The sequence below is a fragment of the Pleurodeles waltl genome, chromosome 8, assembly GCF_031143425.1.
Source record: "Pleurodeles waltl isolate 20211129_DDA chromosome 8, aPleWal1.hap1.20221129, whole genome shotgun sequence".
In the NCBI taxonomy this organism is placed as follows: Eukaryota; Metazoa; Chordata; class Amphibia; order Caudata; family Salamandridae; genus Pleurodeles; species Pleurodeles waltl.
In genome coordinates, this window is record NC_090447.1 from 1,248,487,006 (window position 1) to 1,248,507,418 (window position 20,413).

Below are 20,413 nucleotides of genomic sequence, written 5' to 3' on the forward strand. Positions count from 1 at the left end.
AGACAATGATCTGGGTATTTCCATTTTTAGCAATGTACACATTACTGAATCAAATATATGTTACGCATAACTACAGGCATCAAAGCATACCAATTAACTAGTAGAAGTCACAAACTAACAGTACTCACGATCTTATGTGTGGGAAGTCCTCCTCTATTTTATGTCCAGTATTTTTGAAAATTTGCAGGGCTGCCTCTGCTACTTTTTCATCATCCATTTTCAAGCAAGCTAGAAGGGACTCAAACGTTTCAGCTGAGTGGAAAGTGATGGGGTGTGTGAAAGAGAGCACCTGAAAATAAAAAAACAATATTTTTAGGCTCATAGACACTCTCATAATTGGAGTATTAGAAATGGTTGCTTTTTACATACCCATCTTCAAAAATATTGCATTAGCACTCAAGGAAAGTATAAACCGAATTGACATTTTACATAGATGAAACAAATCAAGTAATATTACCTTTTCATCTCAATACATCCGACCGTGTGAACCTAAAAAGATGAGATGAGCATGTGTAGATCTCTTAGGTTTCGAATCTATACTTGCACAGAAACTGGTTTCTGAGAAAATTAGCACTAGTCGAAAGTAACACTTAAAAAATGCTCCCTTCAGCGTAGTCCTTTTCCTTCCATAAAGGTGTGGGAAAATGCAGTCACAATAAACAGAGATAAAATACATCTTAATAATGTGCTGACCAATGATGCTGTGTGTAGGAAGCTGACCTGGTGTGTGGAGGGTACCTAAGGTAATTAGATCTTATACCAGATCCAGGTATCCCCTATTAGTGTAGTGTAGGCAGTGTCTAGAAGCCAGGCTCTCTAGAGGCAGCTGTGGATGAGCAGCCAAGGCTTATCTAGGAGACATACAAAGCTCATGCAATACCACTGCAGTCACACAGCACTTACACACATGAAAGAAAAACACTCAGTGTTACAAAAATAAAGGTACTTTATTTTAGTGACACAATATCCAAAAAGTGCTAGAGAGGCAATCCTCCAATAGGTGGTAACACACTAGATATGTCCACTAGTAATCAGAAATAGGCATAAATAAAAATAGAAAACAGTGAAATAGCAAATTGGACAAAAGCGACCCTCGGGGGAGCCCAAACCATATACTAAAAAAGAAAAGGAATGTAAATCCAGGACCGCCACCTAGGTAAGTGGAATGTGTAGAGGGGAACTGGGGGTACTAGGAAACCCCAAAGGTAAGTACCACAGTGCCCTCCCAGCGATCAGGAATCAAGGAGTAAATTACTGGATTTTTCCCAAACCACCCAAAAGGAAGAAAAAAAGAAGAAAATGCAACACCCAGACAAGACTGCAAGAAACCACCGGTGGATTCCTGAAGAGGAAGACCTGTGGAAAAAGGGGACCAAGTCCAGAAGTTACAGAAGATTCCAGAGGGAGAAGGAGCTACTACCCACCCAGCTGTAGTTGCAGGAGTTGGTCAACGGTAGGACAAAGACGGTCAGGAATGCAGCCCTGGAGCAGGTGAAGAGTTCCTGGAGGATACAGTCAACGTTCAATGCCGGATGGATGATTGCAGTCAGTTAGTGGCAAGGAAAAGCCACCAACAAACTTTGGCAAAGGCAGAAGTCACGGTGAAGCAAAAGTGGAGCTGACGGGGACCAGCAAGGTCCAGGAGGACACAACCCATGAGGGAAGTCCAAGGGGGACCCTAAGTAAGGCAGAGAGTCCACAAAAGAAGAGGCAGCCCCCACAGAAGACCCACTGGATGAGGAACCAGGGGTTGTAGAGGAGCCCACGCAGAGGGCTGTGCATTGCAGGATGGAGTGCTGGGGCTACACAGAGCCTAAAGATCCCTTGGAGGAGATGCCAACAAACCTTGGTAGGTGCAAGAGATGCAGTGCATGGGGGTACTGCCCTGCATGGGAATGTAAGGGCTTATCTCCACCAAAGTTGGACAGCTGGCAGAGAGGATCAAGAGGACTACTCCAGACCAAAACCTGTGATGCAGGGTTCATGCAGCACAAGATGAGAGGAGATCCACACAACCGATAGTCGTTGCAGTTTCGCACCAGAGCAGGGACTGGAGGTCCCTGAATAGGTGTACATTGTTTTATGCATACCAGTGGCTTTTGGGGAGGCTACCCATCCCAAACAATGTAACACCTATTTCCAAAGGGAGAGGGTATTACCTCAAGCCCCCCTCCCCCCCTTAAAACGAAATCCTTTGTTCTGCCTTCCCGGGCTTGAGCTGTTTAAGCAGCAGGCGGGCAGAAACCTGTCTGAGGGGTGGCAGCAGCATGGGCTGCCCGGAAAACCCCAGAAGGCTGGTGGGAGCAATGCTGGGGGTCCTCTAAAGAGCTCCCAGAATGTATGGAATCATACTTCCAATACTGGCAACAGTACTGGGGTATGATCCAGACATGATAGCTGTTCGGAGTTACCATTATGTAGCTGGGCATAGGTAGTGACCTATGTCCAGTACAAGCATAAAATGGCGTCCCCACATTCACGAAGTCAAGGGGAATGGAACTGGAGTTTGTGGGGGCACCTCTGCTAGTGCAGGGGTGTCCTCACACACAGGTACCTGCACTCTGCCCTCTGGCCTAAGAAGGGCCCACCTTAGGGGTGACGTGCAGTGACCTGTAGTGAAAAGGGTGCATGCAGCCTTTCATGCAGGCTGCAATGGCAGGCCTGCAGATACACTTTGAATGGGCTCCCCGTGGGTGGCATAATACATGCTGCAGCCCATGGGGATCCCCTGGTACCCCAATGCCCTGGGTACTATATACTAGGTACTTACATGGGGGCATCAGTACGCCAAATGTAGGGTGTAAGTACCAAGTTAGAAGGGAGGGACCATAATCACTGGGGTCCTGGTTAGCGGGATCCCAGTGAACACAGTCAAACACACTGACAACAGGCAGAAAATGGGGTTAACCATGCCAAGAAAGAGGGTACTTTCCTACAGTTTGTGACTGGATAGCTCAATGGGTTGTTTAAAAATCACTTAACAAAATAGCACAGATGGCATGTTAGCAATGGGTTAATTGGTTTTGGTTATAAGGCGCTGAAGTCCTGAAGCCCTAGCAATCCAAACATTATTACAATATTATGCGCTTTTGAGGTTACACATTTTGAAGACCGTACAGGAGAAGGTGTTTGATGGACAATCAAAGGTGCATTGGAATGAAAATGTCACTTACCCAGTGTACATCTGTTCGTGGCATCAGTCGCTGAAGATTCACATGTTGTGCATAGCCCGCCATCTGGTGTTGGGTCGGAGTGTTACAAGTTGTTTTTCTTCGAAGAAGTCTTTCGAGTCACGGGACCGAGGGAATCCTCCTCTTTGTCTCCATTGCGCATGGGCGTCGACTCCATCTTCGATTGTTTTCCCCGCAGAGGGTGAGGTAGGAGTTGTTTGTTAGTAATAGTGCCCATGCAATGGAGTGAATAAGTATGTACCTAACTAAGATTTAATATATTTACAAATGTACAAAGTTGAAGCTAACTTCCAAACGGCTACAGGCTCCCGGGGAGGTGGGTGGGCACATGTGAATCTTCAGCGACTGATGCCACGAACAGATGTACACTGGGTAAGTGACATTTTCAGTTCGATGGCATCAGTCGCTGTAGATACACATGTTGTGCATAGACTAGTAAGCAGTTATCTCCCCAAAAGCGGTGGCTCAGCCTGTAGGAGTGGAAGTAGTCTGAAATAAGGTTCTTAGTACGGCTTGACCTACTGTGGCTTGTTGTGCTGATAGCATGTCTACACAGTAGTGCTTGGTAAATGTGTGAGGCGTAGACCATGTGGCTGCCTTACATATTTCGTGCATTGGAATATTCCCTAGGAAGGCCATGGTAGCGCCTTTCTTTCTGGTTGAGTGTGCCCTTGGTGTAATGGGCAGTTGTCTTTTTGCTTTAAGGTAGCAGATTTGGATGCACTTAACTATCCATCTGGCTATACCCTGTTTCGAGATTGGGTTTCCTGCGTGAGGTTTTTGAAATGCAATAAACAGTTGTTTAGTTTTCCTGATGTTTTTAGTTCTGTCGATGTAGTACATTAGTGCTCTTTTGACGTCTAATGTATGTAGTGCCCTTTCAGCTATGGAATCTGGCTGTGGGAAGAACACTGGTAGCTCTACCGTTTGATTTAGGTGGAACGGTGAAATAACCTTTGGCAAAAATTTAGGATTGGTCCTTAGGACTACTTTATTTTTGTGTAGTTGGATAAAAGGTTCTTGTATTGTAAACGCCTGAATTTCACTTACTCTTCTTAGAGATGTGATGGCGATGAGAAATGCAACTTTCCAAGAGTGCATAGGTTCAAAGGGTGGACCCATGAGTCTGGTTAAGACGATGTTAAGGTTCCATGAAGGAACGGGTGGTGTCCTTGGTGGTATAATTCTTTTGAGGCCTTCCATAAATGCTTTAATGACAGGTATCCTAAATAGTGAAGTTGAATGGGTAATCTGCAGGTATGCAGATATTGCTGCTAGGTGTATCTTAATGGAAGAGAAGGCCAGGTTCGTTTTTTGCAAGTGTAGTAAGTAACCCACTACATCTTTTGGAGATGCGTGTAATGGTTGAATTTGATTATGATGGCAATAGCAAACAAATCTTTTCCATTTGCTTGCATAGCAGTGTCTAGTGGATGGTCTTCTGGCTTGCTTTATGACTTCCATACATTCTTGTGTGAGGTTTAAGTGTCCGAATTCTAGGATTTCAGGAGCCAGATTGCTAGATTCAGCGATGCTGGGTTTGGATGCCTGATCTGTTGGTTGTGTTACGTTAACAGATCTGGCCAGTTGGGCAACTTGACGTGGGGTACTACTGATAGGTCTAGCAGTGTTGTGTACCATGGTTGCCTTGCCCACGTTGGTGCTATCAGTATGAGTTTGAGTTTGTTTTGACTCAATTTGTTTACTAGATATGGAAGGAGAGGGAGAGGGGGAAAAGCGTACGCAAATATCCCTGACCAGTTCATCGCCTTGAGACTGCCTGTGTGGGTATCTGGATGCGAAGTTTTGGCATTTTGCGTTCTCCTTCGTTGCAAATAAGTCTATTTGAGGTGTTCCCCAACGTTTGAAGTAAGTGTTTAGAATTTGGGGGTGAATTTCCCACTCGTGGACCTGTTGGTGATCTCGAGAGAGATTGTCTGCAAGTTGATTCTGGATCCCTGGAATAAACTGTGCTATTAGGCGAATGTGGTTGTGAATTGCCCATTGCCATATTTTTTGTGCCAGCAGGCACAGCTGTGTCGAGTGTGTCCCCCCCTGTTTGTTTAGATAATACATTGTTGTCATGTTGTCTGTTTTGACAAGAATGTATTTGTGAGTTATGAGTGGTTGAAATGCTTTTAATGCTTGGAAAACTGCTAGTAGTTCGAGGTGATTTATATGCAGCTTTCTTTGATGTACGTCGCATTGTCCTTGTATGCTGTGGTGATTGAGGTGTGCTCCCCACCCTGTCATGGAAGCATCTGTTGTTATCACGTATTGTGGCACTGGGACTTGGAAAGGCCGCCCTTTGTTTAAATTTATGTTGTTCCACCATAGAAGCGAGAGGTATGTTAGGCGGTCTATCAACACCAGATCTAGAAGCTCACCCTGTGCTTGAGACCATTGTGATGCTAGGCACTGTTGTAAGGGCCGCATGTGCAACCTTGCGTGTGGGACAATGGCTATGCATGAGGACATCATGCCTAGTAGTTGTAATATCATCTTCGCTTGTATTTTTTGTGTTGGATACATGCGTTGTATAAACTTTTGGAAATTTTGAACCCTTTGTGGACTTGGAGTGGCTATTCCCTTTGTTGTATCTATTGTGGCACCTAGGTATTGTTGTACCTTGCACGGCAGAATGTGTGATTTTGCATAGTTGATGGTGAAACCGAGTTTGTAGAGGGTTTGCATGACTTGATCTGTGTGGTGCGAGCACCTTGTCAGTGAGTCGGTTTTGATTAGCCAGTCGTCTAGATACGGGAATACGTGTATTTGCTGCCTTCTGATGTGTGCAGCCACTACTGCTAGGCACTTTGTGAAGACTCTTGGTGCAGTTGTTAAACCGAAGGGCAATACTTTGAATTGGTAATGTATTCCCTTGAATACGAACCTTAGGTATTTCCTGTGCGACGGATGTATTGGTATGTGGAAATACGCGTCTTTGAGATCTAAGGTTGTCATGTAGTCCTGTTGCTTTAGCAATGGTAACACTTCTTGTAGCGTGACCATGTGAAAGTGTTCTGATTTGATGTAGGTGTTTAGTGTTCTGAGGTCTAGGATTGGTCTCAGTGTTTTGTCCTTTTTTGGTATTAGGAAGTACAGGGAATAAACTCCTGTGTTTGTGTCTTTGGTACTAGTTCTATTGCGTTCTTTTGCAATAATGCTTGAACTTCTATTTCCAGAAGGTCTGAATGTTGTTTTGATAAATTTTGTGCTTTTGGTGGTATGTTTGGAGGGATTTGCAGAAATTCTATGCAATAACCATGTTGGATAATTGCTAAGACCCAAGTGTCTGTAGTTATTTCCTCCCATGCTTGGTAATACTGACCTATTCTTCCCCCCACTGGTGTTGTGTGGAGGGGATGAGTGACATGTGAGTCACTGTTTGGTTGTAGGGGTTTTGGGGCTTTGAAATTTTCCCCTATTCCTAGGGAATTGTCCTCTGTATTGGCCCCGAAAGCCTCCCCTTTGGTACTGTCCCTGGTAGCTGGACGGTGTGGCCTGTGAGGTGCTGGCTTGTGTGGCTTGACCCCGAAACCCCCCTCTAAAGGATGTTTTGCGGAAGGTGCTGTAAGTGCCTCTGCTCTGCGGGGAGTAGAGTGCGCCCATGGCTTTAGCAGTGTCAGTGTCCTTTTTGAGTGGTCCGAACAGTTGTTTCTCATTGAATGGCACTGCCTGCTGAATCTCTGGTTTAAAACCAGACGTTCGTAGCCATGCGTGCCTTCTGATAGTCACAGATGTGTTAATTGTTCTTGCAGCTGTGTCCGCTGCATCCATAGAGGAGCGTATCTGATTATTAGATATGTTCTGTCCTTCCTCAACCACCTGTTTCGCCCTCTTTTGTAGCTCTTTGGGTAGATGCTCAATGAGGTGTTGCATCTCGTCCCAATGGGCTCTGTCATAGCGCGCAAGTAGTGCTTGAGAGTTAGCGATGCACCACTGGTTTGCAGCTTGTACTGCGACTCTCTTTCCGGCTGCATCTAACTTGCGGCTCTCTTTATCTGGGGGCGGTGCTTGCGAGCTGCTCCTACTACGACGGAATCTGGTGGCAGCTGTGAGCTGATGAAAACAGGGTCTGTGGGAGGTGCTTTATATTTCTTTTCCACTCTTGGTGTTATTGCTCTACTCTTGACCGGCTCCTTGAAGATTTCCTTTGCGTGCCGAAGCATTCCTGGGAGCATAGGCAGGCTTTGGTAGGAGCTATGGGTGGAGGAGAGGGTGTTGAATAAGAAGTCATCCTCGACTGGTTCCGAGTGTAGGGACACGTTGTGGAACTCTGCTGCTCTAGCCACCACTTGTGAGTATGCTGTGCTATCTTCCGGTGGTGAGGGCTTTGTAGGGTACGCCTCTGGACTGTTGTCCGACACTGGGGCGTCGTATAAGTCCCAAGCGTCTTGGTCCTGATCACCTTGGCTCATGGTGGTGTGAGCCGGGGAATGTGATGGAGTTTGTGCCGGTGAAACGTTAGTTACAGGTGGAGGAGAGGGTGGCGGAGTTACCTTTTGAGAGGGTGGCGGAGTTACCTTTTTCACCATTTTTGTTTGTGGTGCTTGGTCTGATTGAAACTCCAGTCTCCTTTTTCTCCTAATAGGGGGAAGGGTGCTTATTTTCCCTGTTCCTTCCTGTATAAAAATACGTTTCTGAGTGTGGTCCACCTCGGTGGATTGCAACTCTTCCTCAAATCTATGCTTTCGCCTCTGAGAGGACAGTGATTGCTCCTCTGAATAGGAACCGGTAGGTGGGTCGGTTGCGGGTTGTTTTTGCACCGAAACCCTGTCTGTACTCTTTTTCGGCTCCGAAGTGACCTTCTTCTTTTTCGGAGTCGAACCCTCTCGGCGTCGATCTTCCTCGGTGCCGCTGTCTCTGCGTCGAGCAGTTTCGGCTCCGATATCTCGGCGTCGATGTTTTTCAACAGCACTTTCTCGGTCCCGAGAAGGCTGTGTGCCGGTGTCTCGACCGGAGTCGGACGATCTCGGCACCATTTCGGCCTTTTTCGGTGCCGATGGTCGGTCACCGAATTTATGGGTCAAGCCATGGCCTGGTGGCAGTGGCGTCCCCTGGGCCTTGTCACTTTTTTTTGTGTGCTGTCTTCGACGTCTTACTCACAGTTCTTTGGTCGTCGAATTCTTCGGAGTCCGAATCATTGATCGAGAAGGTTTCTTCTTCCTCTTGTTCCTCGAACTCTCGGTGAGCTGTCGGCGTGGACGCCATCTGCAGTCTTCTGGCTCGACAGTCACAGAGTGTTTTTCAGGACCGGAACGCACGACAGGCCTCGCAAGTCTCTTCACTGTGCTCAGGCGACAGGCACAGGTTACAGACCAAATGTTGGTCTGTATACGGGTATTTGTTGTGGCATTTAGGACAGAAACGGAACGGGTCCGTTCCATCAGCGTTGTTTTACACGCGGTCGGGCCGACCAGGCCCCGAAGGGGGATCGAAAACTACCCCGAAAGGTACCGGAGCTCTTCACTCTTCGATTTGGTGTCGATTCTAACTAAGCAGATCCCGAACGCAACAATACCAACGTAATTTTTCCGATATTTAGCTAACTAACGTCCGAACCCGATGGCGGAAAGAAAACAATCGAAGATGGAGTCGACGCCCATGCGCAATGGAGACAAAGAGGAGGAGTCCCTCGGTCCCGTGACTCGAAAGACTTCTTCGAAGAAAAACAACTTGTAACACTCCGACCCAACACCAGATGGCGGGCTATGCACAACATGTGTATCTACAGCGACAGATGCCATCGAACATCCAATTACAATTGACATCCAATTACTGTCAATAAAAAAGTAAAGACATTAACCACCACAGTAGATTGGTCTGCCAGCATAAGCTGCAGGAATAAAATAGCTACGTAGGTATAGGAGTAGTTTTGAATTTGAAGAACTTTCTGGATTCATATGCTGTGCAGTAGTCCAACATCTAGTGGTAGGGTCTGGAATTTTCTTCTCTCTAGTCTTTTTTTTATCCCCTCTTTGAATGCTGTCAACCACCTTTTGATGAAATGTCCATCCTCCTGTGAAGTCAGACGTATTGGAAACCTATGTGCCTGGTCGCCATCTTCAGATTCCTATTTTCTCCTTTAGCTGCAAATAAGGTTATCCATTTGTTTTGTATTTAGTCCCTCTGTTGAGTCTACATCACTTCTTTTTAGGAAGATGAGAATGTAGCATGTGAATCTTCTCCTACAAGTAAGTAGTCATATTGTTTTGCAGTATGAATCTTTTCTGGATTCACATGGATGAATAAAATATGAATGTCCTCTTTGAAAACATCAAGAAAAGTTAATTTTTCCACCTCTCAACCGCAACATAAAGCAACTTTCACCACAAGCTCTTGAACTCTTTTTAAAGGATTTACATACAGCCCAACTCAATCAGCCAACTTCCTCTCGGTCTGCTTCAGCCATCACTCGCCCCACATGTCAACTAGATGACGAAAGCTGCAAACTCTAGTCATTCAATAAAGAAAATGTAAGCGCAATCCTCTTGATCTATTAAAAACAGCTATCCAGTCCCTTGTGATAGCTAGACTCCATTTTGGTGGGCATCACTGGCTGAAGGTAATCGATCATCTTCAACATTACTCCAAGCAGGATTACACTTGGTTCCTATGTTAGGTCACTCTAAGTACAATTTGGCCATAACACTCCAATATTCTGTGATGTGTATTGGCTACCCATCAAGGCCAAAATAAATTTTAAAAATGTAGCCTTGATCACAAGTCCATCCATGATAATACACCTTACCCAGCAACCAATGGGATCAAAGGAGTCACAAAACTCTTGTCTACTTAGTCCAGAACTGACTTCTCCCAGATCTCAGAACTATGATATCACTCACTACCTTAGTTATTACAGCATGGACTTTTATTCTATCTCCCAGACATCATCAAGATCTTAATTTGAACACTATTAGAATGCCTATTCTAATCAATGTATTGCTGCACGGATTATTAATAATTGGTAATCAACCTCTCCCCAATCTCTGCAAATATCACATTATTCTTAAAATGTTTCAATGTAAAGGGTCAAGGTGTGCTATATTAAAAACCAAATGTCCTCTCCATGGATTTATGATTACTATTTATTACTATTTATGGATAAAGTTACACTGCCTTCCTCTTTTATTTTACCAGCTGAATATAGGGAACTATCCACATAAATCTGATGAAAGTGGGTACATCAAAATGTCTCCAGCCTTACCCTGAAGCTTAATGATGGTGCCTAGTTACCCAGCTTGCGGTGCACTATGAGTTAACTGGTGGCAGGGCCAACGAGCAGCTTTGTTATTGTCCACTTCTCCATAAGACGGTGGGTCAAATATCTATCCTTATGTACAGGGAGGTTTATCTCATTAAGGCTTTCCATTACCTACAATGATCACTGTCTACAGCCCCCTATTGTCTAGGAGACCTCGGTCAAAAGTAGACCTGTTTGGCTGGGCAGGTTCCTCCATTTCAAAGTGTAGGATCCCCTGGCCGGAAAAATTCACAATACACCTTCCTTCTCTGCTGTCTTGCTGGTTCTCATCCACTAAAAGCAGCTTTCACTGGCTCAGTACAAGGACAACTATCTTGATTAGTTCAAACTGAACTTACCTCTGATTACATCATACAAGCACACAAAACTAAGGACACAGTGACAAGATGCACTTTTGACTGGGAGAAGACATTTTAAAAAAGATATCTTTGGCTTACCAAAGCTCTCTACTGGTTTTCAACGAGTGGAGAGCGGGTAGCAATAAAAAAAGCCCTCTCAAACTTTCTCCTGGTAGTAAACAGCAAAGCTCCTACAGCAACGTAATCACGGAGATTCACTGACTGGAGCACAGTGAGACTGATGGACCTAACAAGATTGCAGGAAGCTGGGGTATAGCACATACTTCAAAGATGCATGTTTTCAAAGATTATTAAATGTGTATTTTTCCTGTGTGACTGTCACTTATATTTTCATATCACTTCACTAAACTGATATAGTAGATCAAACCCAAGTATAAGCAATGAGGGTATCAAAGTCGAAATGAGCATCTGGAGAAGTGAATACAAACCATCGTTACTTCCTTTATTTAAGGCCAAGTGTGAGTCATCTATCTTTTATTTCATAAGATAGGATGGAATATTGGTGCGCTGTTACATATATCACTGGTGTAGGTATCCCAGAGTGCTGTTTAATGAGAAAAAAGCCAGTATAGAAAATAAATGGTAGGTGACAGTTGAACTCTATAGGATGAAACAGTAAATGGAACAGGGAGACGAAAAAGAGCTTGACTGATTGTGACTAGTTTCCTAGTGTAAAAAAATAAATATATAATAATAATAATAATAATAAATAAATAAATAAATAAAATAGTGGTGTGAGCCCAAAGTAATCCATGTAACTGACGGCTCAAACTGACAAAGCTCTTGAAAGAATCCTGCTGAGAGGCAGAATGCATATAATGAGTAAAGGAGTTTATTAGGAGCCTTTGATGGTGTCCCTATAACCAGAAGAATAGGCAGAGTGCTTCACAATTACACTATATTCCGTTTACGGAAGCCTGCTCAAAAAGCTAGTAAAGAAGAAAATGGGAAATTAAGGAGAAATACAAACAATGTGTACCCAATGTATTATATAACTTTAAGGAAAGCCAGCTCTAAGGCCAAAGTTAAATAGATTAGTGGAATTAAAGGCAGTTACTCTAGTACTTGTTTATAAAGAAAATAAAAAACAGAAAAATAACTGTTAATGAATCTTCCCAGACACAGCCTGACAGCTTTATACAGGTCCTGACGTGTAAAGAAGTGATCAAGTCAGTTGAGACTGAAAGTAACCACAGTATAAGATATTTAATTACTGAAAAAAAAAACATCAAACAGAGTAACAAGGCACCATAGAGACCCATCTGATCACTTTAAGTACATGCAGCTCAATAAGAAGTCTTTAGCAGACAATACTCCGGCCCTAGACATCAGACCCTAAATTTCTACTGCAATGTAGCAGACCTGTAGAAGATAGCCCACTTAGTAAATGGCAATATGCTCCTGAGCCCTGAAAAAGCACACCACTAATCCTGTAATCACTGAAGTAAAATACGTAAACTTAAAAAGAGAGAATTCTAGAACAAGCCTATGGAACACTCATCACATTTCAGAAGAACATGAAGGAGAACTGAAAGATGAAAGCTGTTTTTATTGAAGAACAAATGAAACTTTGATACAACCTTTAGCAGAAACAAAGTATTAGGCTACATGGTATTGCTGTGCTACTAAATACAGCATGGGAGGCATAGTGCTAGAGCATGCATCTAAGAACAGAGAGGACAAATGTACTATTTTTAAAGTAGTCTGTATTGGAAGGGATTATAGTGCTTCCCATTCAGACACCAAGGTATAGTCTCAGGGGCCTGCAAATCTACAGATTTAGGGCTTATAATACATGGTATGGCAACAAACATTCTGAAACAAACATATACCTTAAGTAACTCAAGACCAGCTCGAATTGCTTGATCTGTAGGTACCCCTTCTTCTTCATCATCTGCGGTCCCATCTATCGATTTGTTCACTTGTTTGATAAGGGAACTTGAAAAGGTAAACACATGATTAGAAACCTCATTTCTAAACCTACTGTAATATCGTTGATCAGTATGGCAATGGTTATTATGACACACTGAGATAACATGTAAGTTAAAGAAGCACAACGTTTTTTTAACTGCCAAAAAGAATTCAACAGAACTGACGACCAAAAATGGCATACCAAGCTTTCTAAGCTTAAAGGCTGATTTTCTGACACCATAAAGGCTAACAAATCAAAATAGATCTCTATGAAATTAATGTTAGTGTTCTCTATCAAGAATATAATAAACACAACAATGAGTTTAAATTCATTTAATTAATAATGTGGATTTGTTAGGCACCTTGGACCCCCATTTCCCTGGAAATTTCCCTACACCTGTTGCTTTGAAGGGGCCCTCTTAACACAAACATTAAGAACACCACTCCCCCGAATAGAAGAGGTTGGTAAATTTGAGGGGTAAAGAGACAGACAGAGATGGATGAAATAACACAGGCTGATTGATTCCCTTCCACCCCCCCCCCCCCTCCCCTGCAACAACCACAACCGCTCATGGCAGATAACTTTCAAATCCTGTGGCACTCTGATAAGGACCTTGGATACGAGACTAACACAGGAACGGCTTGACCAACCTTAGCTAATATGACTCCCGGGAGTCAATCCCTTCCCTACAACCCCTGCTGGTCACACCTGCAAACACTATGGGCAAACTCAAGCAACTAGAATAGGAATTCCACCACAGGGATTACCAGGGACAGTTGCTGGTGGAATCCCCACATACAACGGAGCCAGATGAACCTGATATAATCCTAGAGGTCCTAGATATTACCAGGACCTCTCTCTCAAGGAAAAGTTCCACGCCATCTCACTGCAGCCCCAATCTTACAAAAGCAAGGTAAAGACAGCACAGAGCAGGTCCCTTTCTTCGAAGGCACAGCAGAAGACGCAGATGATCATCAGAAAAAAAAAAAAAACATCAGACTAAAAAAAAAACAAGACAATCACCAAGTATTCATTTTTGCAGACTACACTTTGCTGCCAGCACCAGATAGACTACATCCTGGACATACAGTGGAAAGTTGCAAAAAACAGGGTCTAAAATACTTGTTAATGTTCCCTGCTAAACTTAAGATTGTGTTGGGAAAGGGGTGCGTGGCCAAGATGGCGACCGGAGTGGACGTCGGGGTCCGACTCCCCTCCAGGCCCTCACGATATCCTGCAATAAAAGCCATAACCCAGCCTCATAAATGTACGACACAGGGGTCCCACCACCAGAAACCACCTAGACATCGAAGGTGGCAAAGAAGAATCAGAAAGACAAACGACACAGGCGCGACAACGGAATTGTGTCCGCCCGTGTGATCGAGGCTTTGGCACGGGCCTGGAGGCCCCACGATCAGACCTCATAAGGACCTGGGAGCAAAGACATCTCTCGTTCAAGGGAGTGCGTTCGCTGACAGCTGTGGATCGCAGCACAGTGAGATGGTGAACTTCCTGGTGAGTGCGGGGAGCGTCGGGGGACCGAGCCCAAGACGAGGTTCGCCACACAGGGCGGAGGCTGCTCTGGACAGGCCTGCGATGGGAGAGGCAATCGAGGCCTGGAGGAAGAATATCAGGGGGAGCCATCCCAGTGGTGGGCGGCCCCCTTGCGATCTAGTAGGAGCTCAACGACAGAGCATGAAGGACACCTCGAGCGTCCCGGTGGGGGTTTGGAGGAGCTAGCGGCTCACGGCTTCCTCCCACCCCACCACCCTCCATTCAAAGAGTAGTGACCCTGGAGATGCCTGGGCAGAACATCGTGGCTCATGGGCAGAACTAAGGAGGATGCATGGGAGACGGGGGTGAAGAGTTATAGGCAGGGGGGAATAGGGGGACTACAATAGCATTCCAGACAAGAGTTGGATCGATCCCGGCCACCGGTCTCTGGCACCCAAATCTATACTGATTACACAACATTTACACCAGTGGGCAATGCACAACTAACTGTACGATGCGTTGAGGGGCCTATATCCCACAGAGCACGGATATTCTTATTATTCAGGATTACATGATCTGAACACTAGGATAGATCTTTTCTATTGTAATTCGGAGGCGCTACTGAAGATTACTAATGTCAAATATCTTGGTAGTGCACAGACCACTCACCCTTGCGAATTTGGCTATGGTGGAACCGGAAACAGCCTCTAACTCCCCCCCAGCCCCAAAATACCCACGTGGAGGATGGCTGTGTCGGCCCTACAGAATCCAGCATATAGGGATTCCCTTAGAGAGCATATTAAAACTCACTTTGAGATAAACGCAGGCACAGCATCAGATGCAGGGATAGAATAGGATGCATTCAAGGTATTACTCAGGGGACACTCGATAAAAACGAACTTTGGTGTCACACTACTCTTACGCAGGGAACTCCAGAAACTATAGTCCAAAATGTGACACTTTGAGCAACTCCTAACCCCCACCCCCCACACCACCCTTCCTGGCTGACTAGCACACGCATTACATACAAAAAGGCCCTAGATAGACTCAACTGGACTAAAAGGAATACCAAGTGAGAAAGTATGCAGAGGGGGATTAAGCGGGCAAACTCTTAGCCTAGCTTTTGAGCTCGGAGATCATTCATGCCCCAATTACTGCTGTAAGGGATAGGGATGGACAGTTGTTTAACATGCAGGCGGATATTAATTCTGCATTTTGCTCGTATTAATCCCAAATTATATGCTGCTTCAGTGACACATACGTAAGGCGAAAAGTTAGGATCATTCTTAAACGACCTATGCATACCACGCGTGGCGCCGGAGGACCGTGATGCATTAGAGACTCCTCTGCAAATATGGGAAATAGAAGAAGCAATCAATCGGGGTAAAACTCCGGGCACCAATGGGTGGCCGATCAAATTCTAAACCACGTACCAGACATTATTAGAACCCAGATTATTACCAATTTACAACACTGCATACACCAAGGGTATCCTACCTACTTCTATGCATGATGCGACACTAGTGGTTTTACCCAAGCCGGGCAGAAACCCGCTAATGATAGGGTCGTATCGACCACTGTCACTACGTAACTCGAACTACAGAATGGATTTATCCCTGGCAGAAGCACGTTTCAGAATCTCGGATGCTTGTTCTCAATTATGTGTTGGGCACAAAGTGGAGCCGGGGTGGGGTGATAGGAGCCTGGGTGGTATCACTTAACACCGAAAAAGCATTCAACACATTGGGTTGGGAATACTTGACAAAGGTGTTAAAAATAATGGGCATTGGCCCTAGCTTCCTTAGATGGATTGCCCTTCACCATCACACACCATTAGCGTGGGTGAAGACAGGCAATCTGATCTCCGACCCCACTGTGATCGAACGTGGGACTCGACAGGAATGCCCCCTGTGGCCCTGCTTTTTGCGTTGGAACCCTTGGCACACACCATCTGGGTGCGCGCGCCTGAGAGGGGACTACAAATGGGGAGAGATGGCACATTATATCACGGTACACAGACGATGCCCTAGGATACCTTCGCAATAATGCCAAGGTGCTATCCCCAACTGATGGCATTATTACAACAATCCGGCAGGGCACCAGGCCTCAGAGTAAACTGGGAGAAATCCTGCCTGTTCCCCACAACAGCGTGAAAAGCTGCCCTCCACTCCCCTGACATGGTCCTGTGATACCTTCAAATATTTGGAGATTAGAATAGACCATGCAGAAAGGGATTTTATAGATGCAATTACTGGCAGGGCACTGACAGACGTGAGATCCTCACTGCAGTTTTGGACGTCCCTCCCCTTTTCCCCAATGGGCAGACTTGTCATATCCAAGATGTTAGTACTCCCTAGATTACTATATTACTTCTCAGCCATCCCGGTAATACTCCAACATAAACTGTTAACCGAAATGAGTTCATTTCTTATTGCACTGATATAGGGTAAGGGAAGACAACTAGTGTCCATAGATGAATTATGTCAAGAATGCTGGAACACCTATACACACACCACACATCAAAAATACCCATATGCCCCCGCTTGTCATTGTGGGTCCTATCTGGATGCATGGATAAACGTTATGAATCGACGGCGGCCGTATGGGAGAGTGCACACATAACGGAATGGGGTGACCTGTTCGAAGATCACATTTTAGTTCCATTTGACAATCTGGTCAACGACTATGGCATATCACCGGGCACTTTCCTGACAAATGCGTCACTATCACATTATACATCACACAACAATACTGGAACAACATAGGGAACGACCTAAGTCAGCACTGCTGCAGGTCCTCTTATCTCAAAGGGGAGAGAGAAAAGCGATCCCAAATATATACAGTGCGTTAGATATGGACAAGGTACAGCCGTTCTGGGCGCTCAGGGCACACTTGGAAACAGCACTCCAAATATTGCTCACAGATAAACAATGGGCGCATGCCCTCCTAGTGCCGAAGATCATCTCCACGAATGCCTGCTACAAATTCACACAATTTAATTGCCTGCACCACATTTACCTCACCCCTACAAGACTGGCGAAAATGTATCCGGGAGTGGCGAGCACATGCGTGAGATGCCACGCCCACAACAGCTACTTCCTACACATGGTGTGGACATGTACTCATGTAACTAAGTTCTGGGAATCTATAACCGAGATGTTGAACAAAATCAAGGGAGGGGAATTATGCCTGGAGGGGCTACACTACATATAGGGGTGCACACACAGAACTCCACAGCGTAAGGCTACTAACAAGATTTTAGACCTAGCACTGATCCTTGCAAAACACTGCTTAGCAATGTGCTGGAAATCTAACATAACACCGCCAGCTATGGGATGGCTATCAGACTTACACGCAGGGATACATGCGTGAGCAACAATTACTGCAGGTAGCTAACATGCGCCATAGCCCCCGACCAGGCCCCCTAAATGGGCAACATTATTTGAAGAAGTTGAGTGACTAATAAACATGCAGAGCACCTAGAGGGACACAGTGCATAGGCGACCTTAAATATTAAGAGCCGACTCCACCCCTGCCCAATAATTAGCACACCGCCTCATCCGTAAAGTATATTGCTTGCGCCCTCTCACACACAAACCCTAAATGTTTTTGCCAGTTAAACTTTTTGGTTACATAAGTTGATCAAGGGAAGAGCATATACACAATGCATAGGACAATAATAGGCAAAATAACTACTAGGGTCAATCACCTGCACCAACAAGTGCGCAGTGTAGAAGTAACCCTAGCTAAATGGAATGTATAATTTCATCACTTTAATTGCTGGACATATTATGCTGTGAGATAGTGCCTGCATGGTATACATCTGTGGAAATGATACCTGTATGTTGACTTTTAGCAATATGCATCCTTATGTTGTTACCCACTCTTTAAAACAAATAAAGATCTATGAGAACAAAAAAACTGTGTTGGGAAAGAATGCCTTTTTTCCTCATCAAGCCTGCGGCAACTTGGGACTGAGCAGACAGCCAGGAAACTCCTCACAGGCAGATGCACCCTCAAATGGGAACACAACATGGCCAGACACTGAGCACTATATAGGGCACCATTGACCCAAACAGTGGCTCCGTCACAGGAACAGCCCAGGTGGCAGATGCCTCCTTCCGTGATCCAACAGAGGCACTAGCATTCAACTTATCTGAAGTCTCCGAGGATAACTCCTTTCTCTTAATACCACTTCAGGAATGGGAATCCCTCCCAATGATGTCTACACAGGCAGCTGATAACCTTATTTGAATGGGATAAGCCATGTGAGCCAACATTACTGTTGCCTCAGTTCAAGCTGGGTCTGATGTTCCTCCTACACCAATATCTGTCCCCTTTTTGGATCCAAATTATACAACCTATTATAGTTACTCCACGCTTGAGAACCTCATGTTGAAAATTCTCTTTCATTGGCCTATCTTACTAGTGTTGTTTGAACTACACCTGTCAGGAAAACAATTGCCAGCGTTGTTAAGTTCTTCCCTCGGCAAAGGTGATTCCCTTTTCTTTGTACCCACGTTGGTTGCAGCAGCATCCTCACTCCCAGTGGCTCTTGCGGAGGCTGTTCTTAGAACTAGCTTCCTCTGGTTTAACTGCCACTCAAGTTGGTGGACGCAAATCTTTGTGAGGTCAGCGCTGTAGTGTTTCTACCTTAGTCTCGTGCTGCAGATTCCCTCCAGCTGTTTCTCTCTGGGAGCTGCACACTTCAACTGTCATCCTGAGGAGAATGAGCAGTGTTCCTGAGACACTTCATTTCATACAGATTTCTTTCAGTTTTGAGTAAATTAATTCTTTTTCTTGTTACGGTGTGCACACCAGCTATTTTTTCATTTTCGCAGAAGCTGATTTGTTTTCCTTCTTCCAACAACTGGCTATCAGCTTTCTGAGGAGAATTAATTTTGGCTAAACAGAACTTCAAGCAACTGCAGTAAGGAGTGTGAGTGTGTGTGAGTGTGAGTGTGTGTGTGTGTAGAGAGAGAGAGAGAGAGAAAATGTCACTTACCCAGTGTACATCTGTCACAAGGCCGAGGGACTCCTCCCTTTCGGCTCCATTGCGCATGGGCGTCAACTCCATCTTAGATTGTTTTCCCCGCAGAGGGTGAGGTAGGAGTTGTGTATATAGTAAAAGTGCCCATGCAATGGAGTGAGTATGTATGTACATAATGTGTATAAAAAAAAGTATATATTTACAAATTTACAAATGTACAAGTTTCATCAACTTATAACGGCTACAGGCTCCCGGGGAGGTGGGAGGGCGCATGTGAATCTGCAGCGTCTCATGCCACGAACAGATGTACACTGGGTAAGTGACATTTTATGTTCGATGTTATGTGTAGCTGCAGATACACATGCTGTGCATAGACTAGTAAGCAATTAGCTCCCCAAAAGCGGTGGCTTAGCCTGTAGGAGTTGAAGTTGTTTGAAATAATGTTCTTAATACAGCCTGTCCTACTGAGGCTTGTTGTGTTGTTAATACATCTACACAGTAATGTTTTGAGAATGTATGACGCGTAGACCATGTGGCTGCCTTACAGATTTCTGTCATAGGTATATTTCCTAGAAAGGCCATTGTGGCGCCTTTCTTCCTAGTGGAGTGCGCCTTTGGCGTAATAGGCAGATCTCTTTTTGCTTTAATATTGCAGGTCTGAATACATTTCACTATCCATCTGGCAATGCCTTGTTTGGATATTGGATTTCCTGCATGAGGTTTTTGGAAGGCTACAAACAATTGTTTTGTTTTACGAAATTGTTTTGTTCTATCAATGTAATACATTAGTGCTCTTTTGATGTCTAACGTATGTAAGGCTCTTTCGGCTACTGAGTCTGGTTGTGGAAAAAAAGACTGGGAGTTCCACTGTTTGGTTTAGGTGGAACGGTGATATAACTTTTGGTAAGAACTTTGGATTTGTACGGAGAACCACTTTATGTTTATGTATTTGTATAAAGGGTTCTTGTATAGTGAATGCTTGTATTTCACTTACTCTTCTAAGAGATGTGATAGCTATTAGGAAGGCTTCTTTCCAGGTTAAGTATTGCATCTCACAAGAGTGCATGGGTTCAAATGGTGGACCCATGAGTCGTGTTAATACAATATTGAGGTTCCACGAGGGAACTGGTGGTGTTCTTGGGGGTATGATTCTTTTTAAACCCTCCATAAATGCTTTGATGACCGGGATTCTAAAGAGTG

General features: G+C 44.7%; 1 protein-coding gene across 2 annotated transcripts in view; it reads right to left on the reverse strand.

Annotated features, from left to right (window-relative positions):
- PDS5B (PDS5 cohesin associated factor B) overlaps positions 1–20,413 on the reverse strand; it is an 813,886-nt gene that overhangs the window by 426,797 nt on the left and 366,676 nt on the right. For both annotated transcript variants that reach the window (XM_069205557.1, XM_069205556.1), the window contains exons 18-19: positions 12,650–12,755; positions 129–289 (exon numbers count right to left, since the gene is read on the reverse strand). In XM_069205557.1, the coding sequence (XP_069061658.1) occupies positions 129–289; positions 12,650–12,755 (267 nt within the window). The remainder of the gene's footprint in view (positions 1–128; positions 290–12,649; positions 12,756–20,413) is intronic.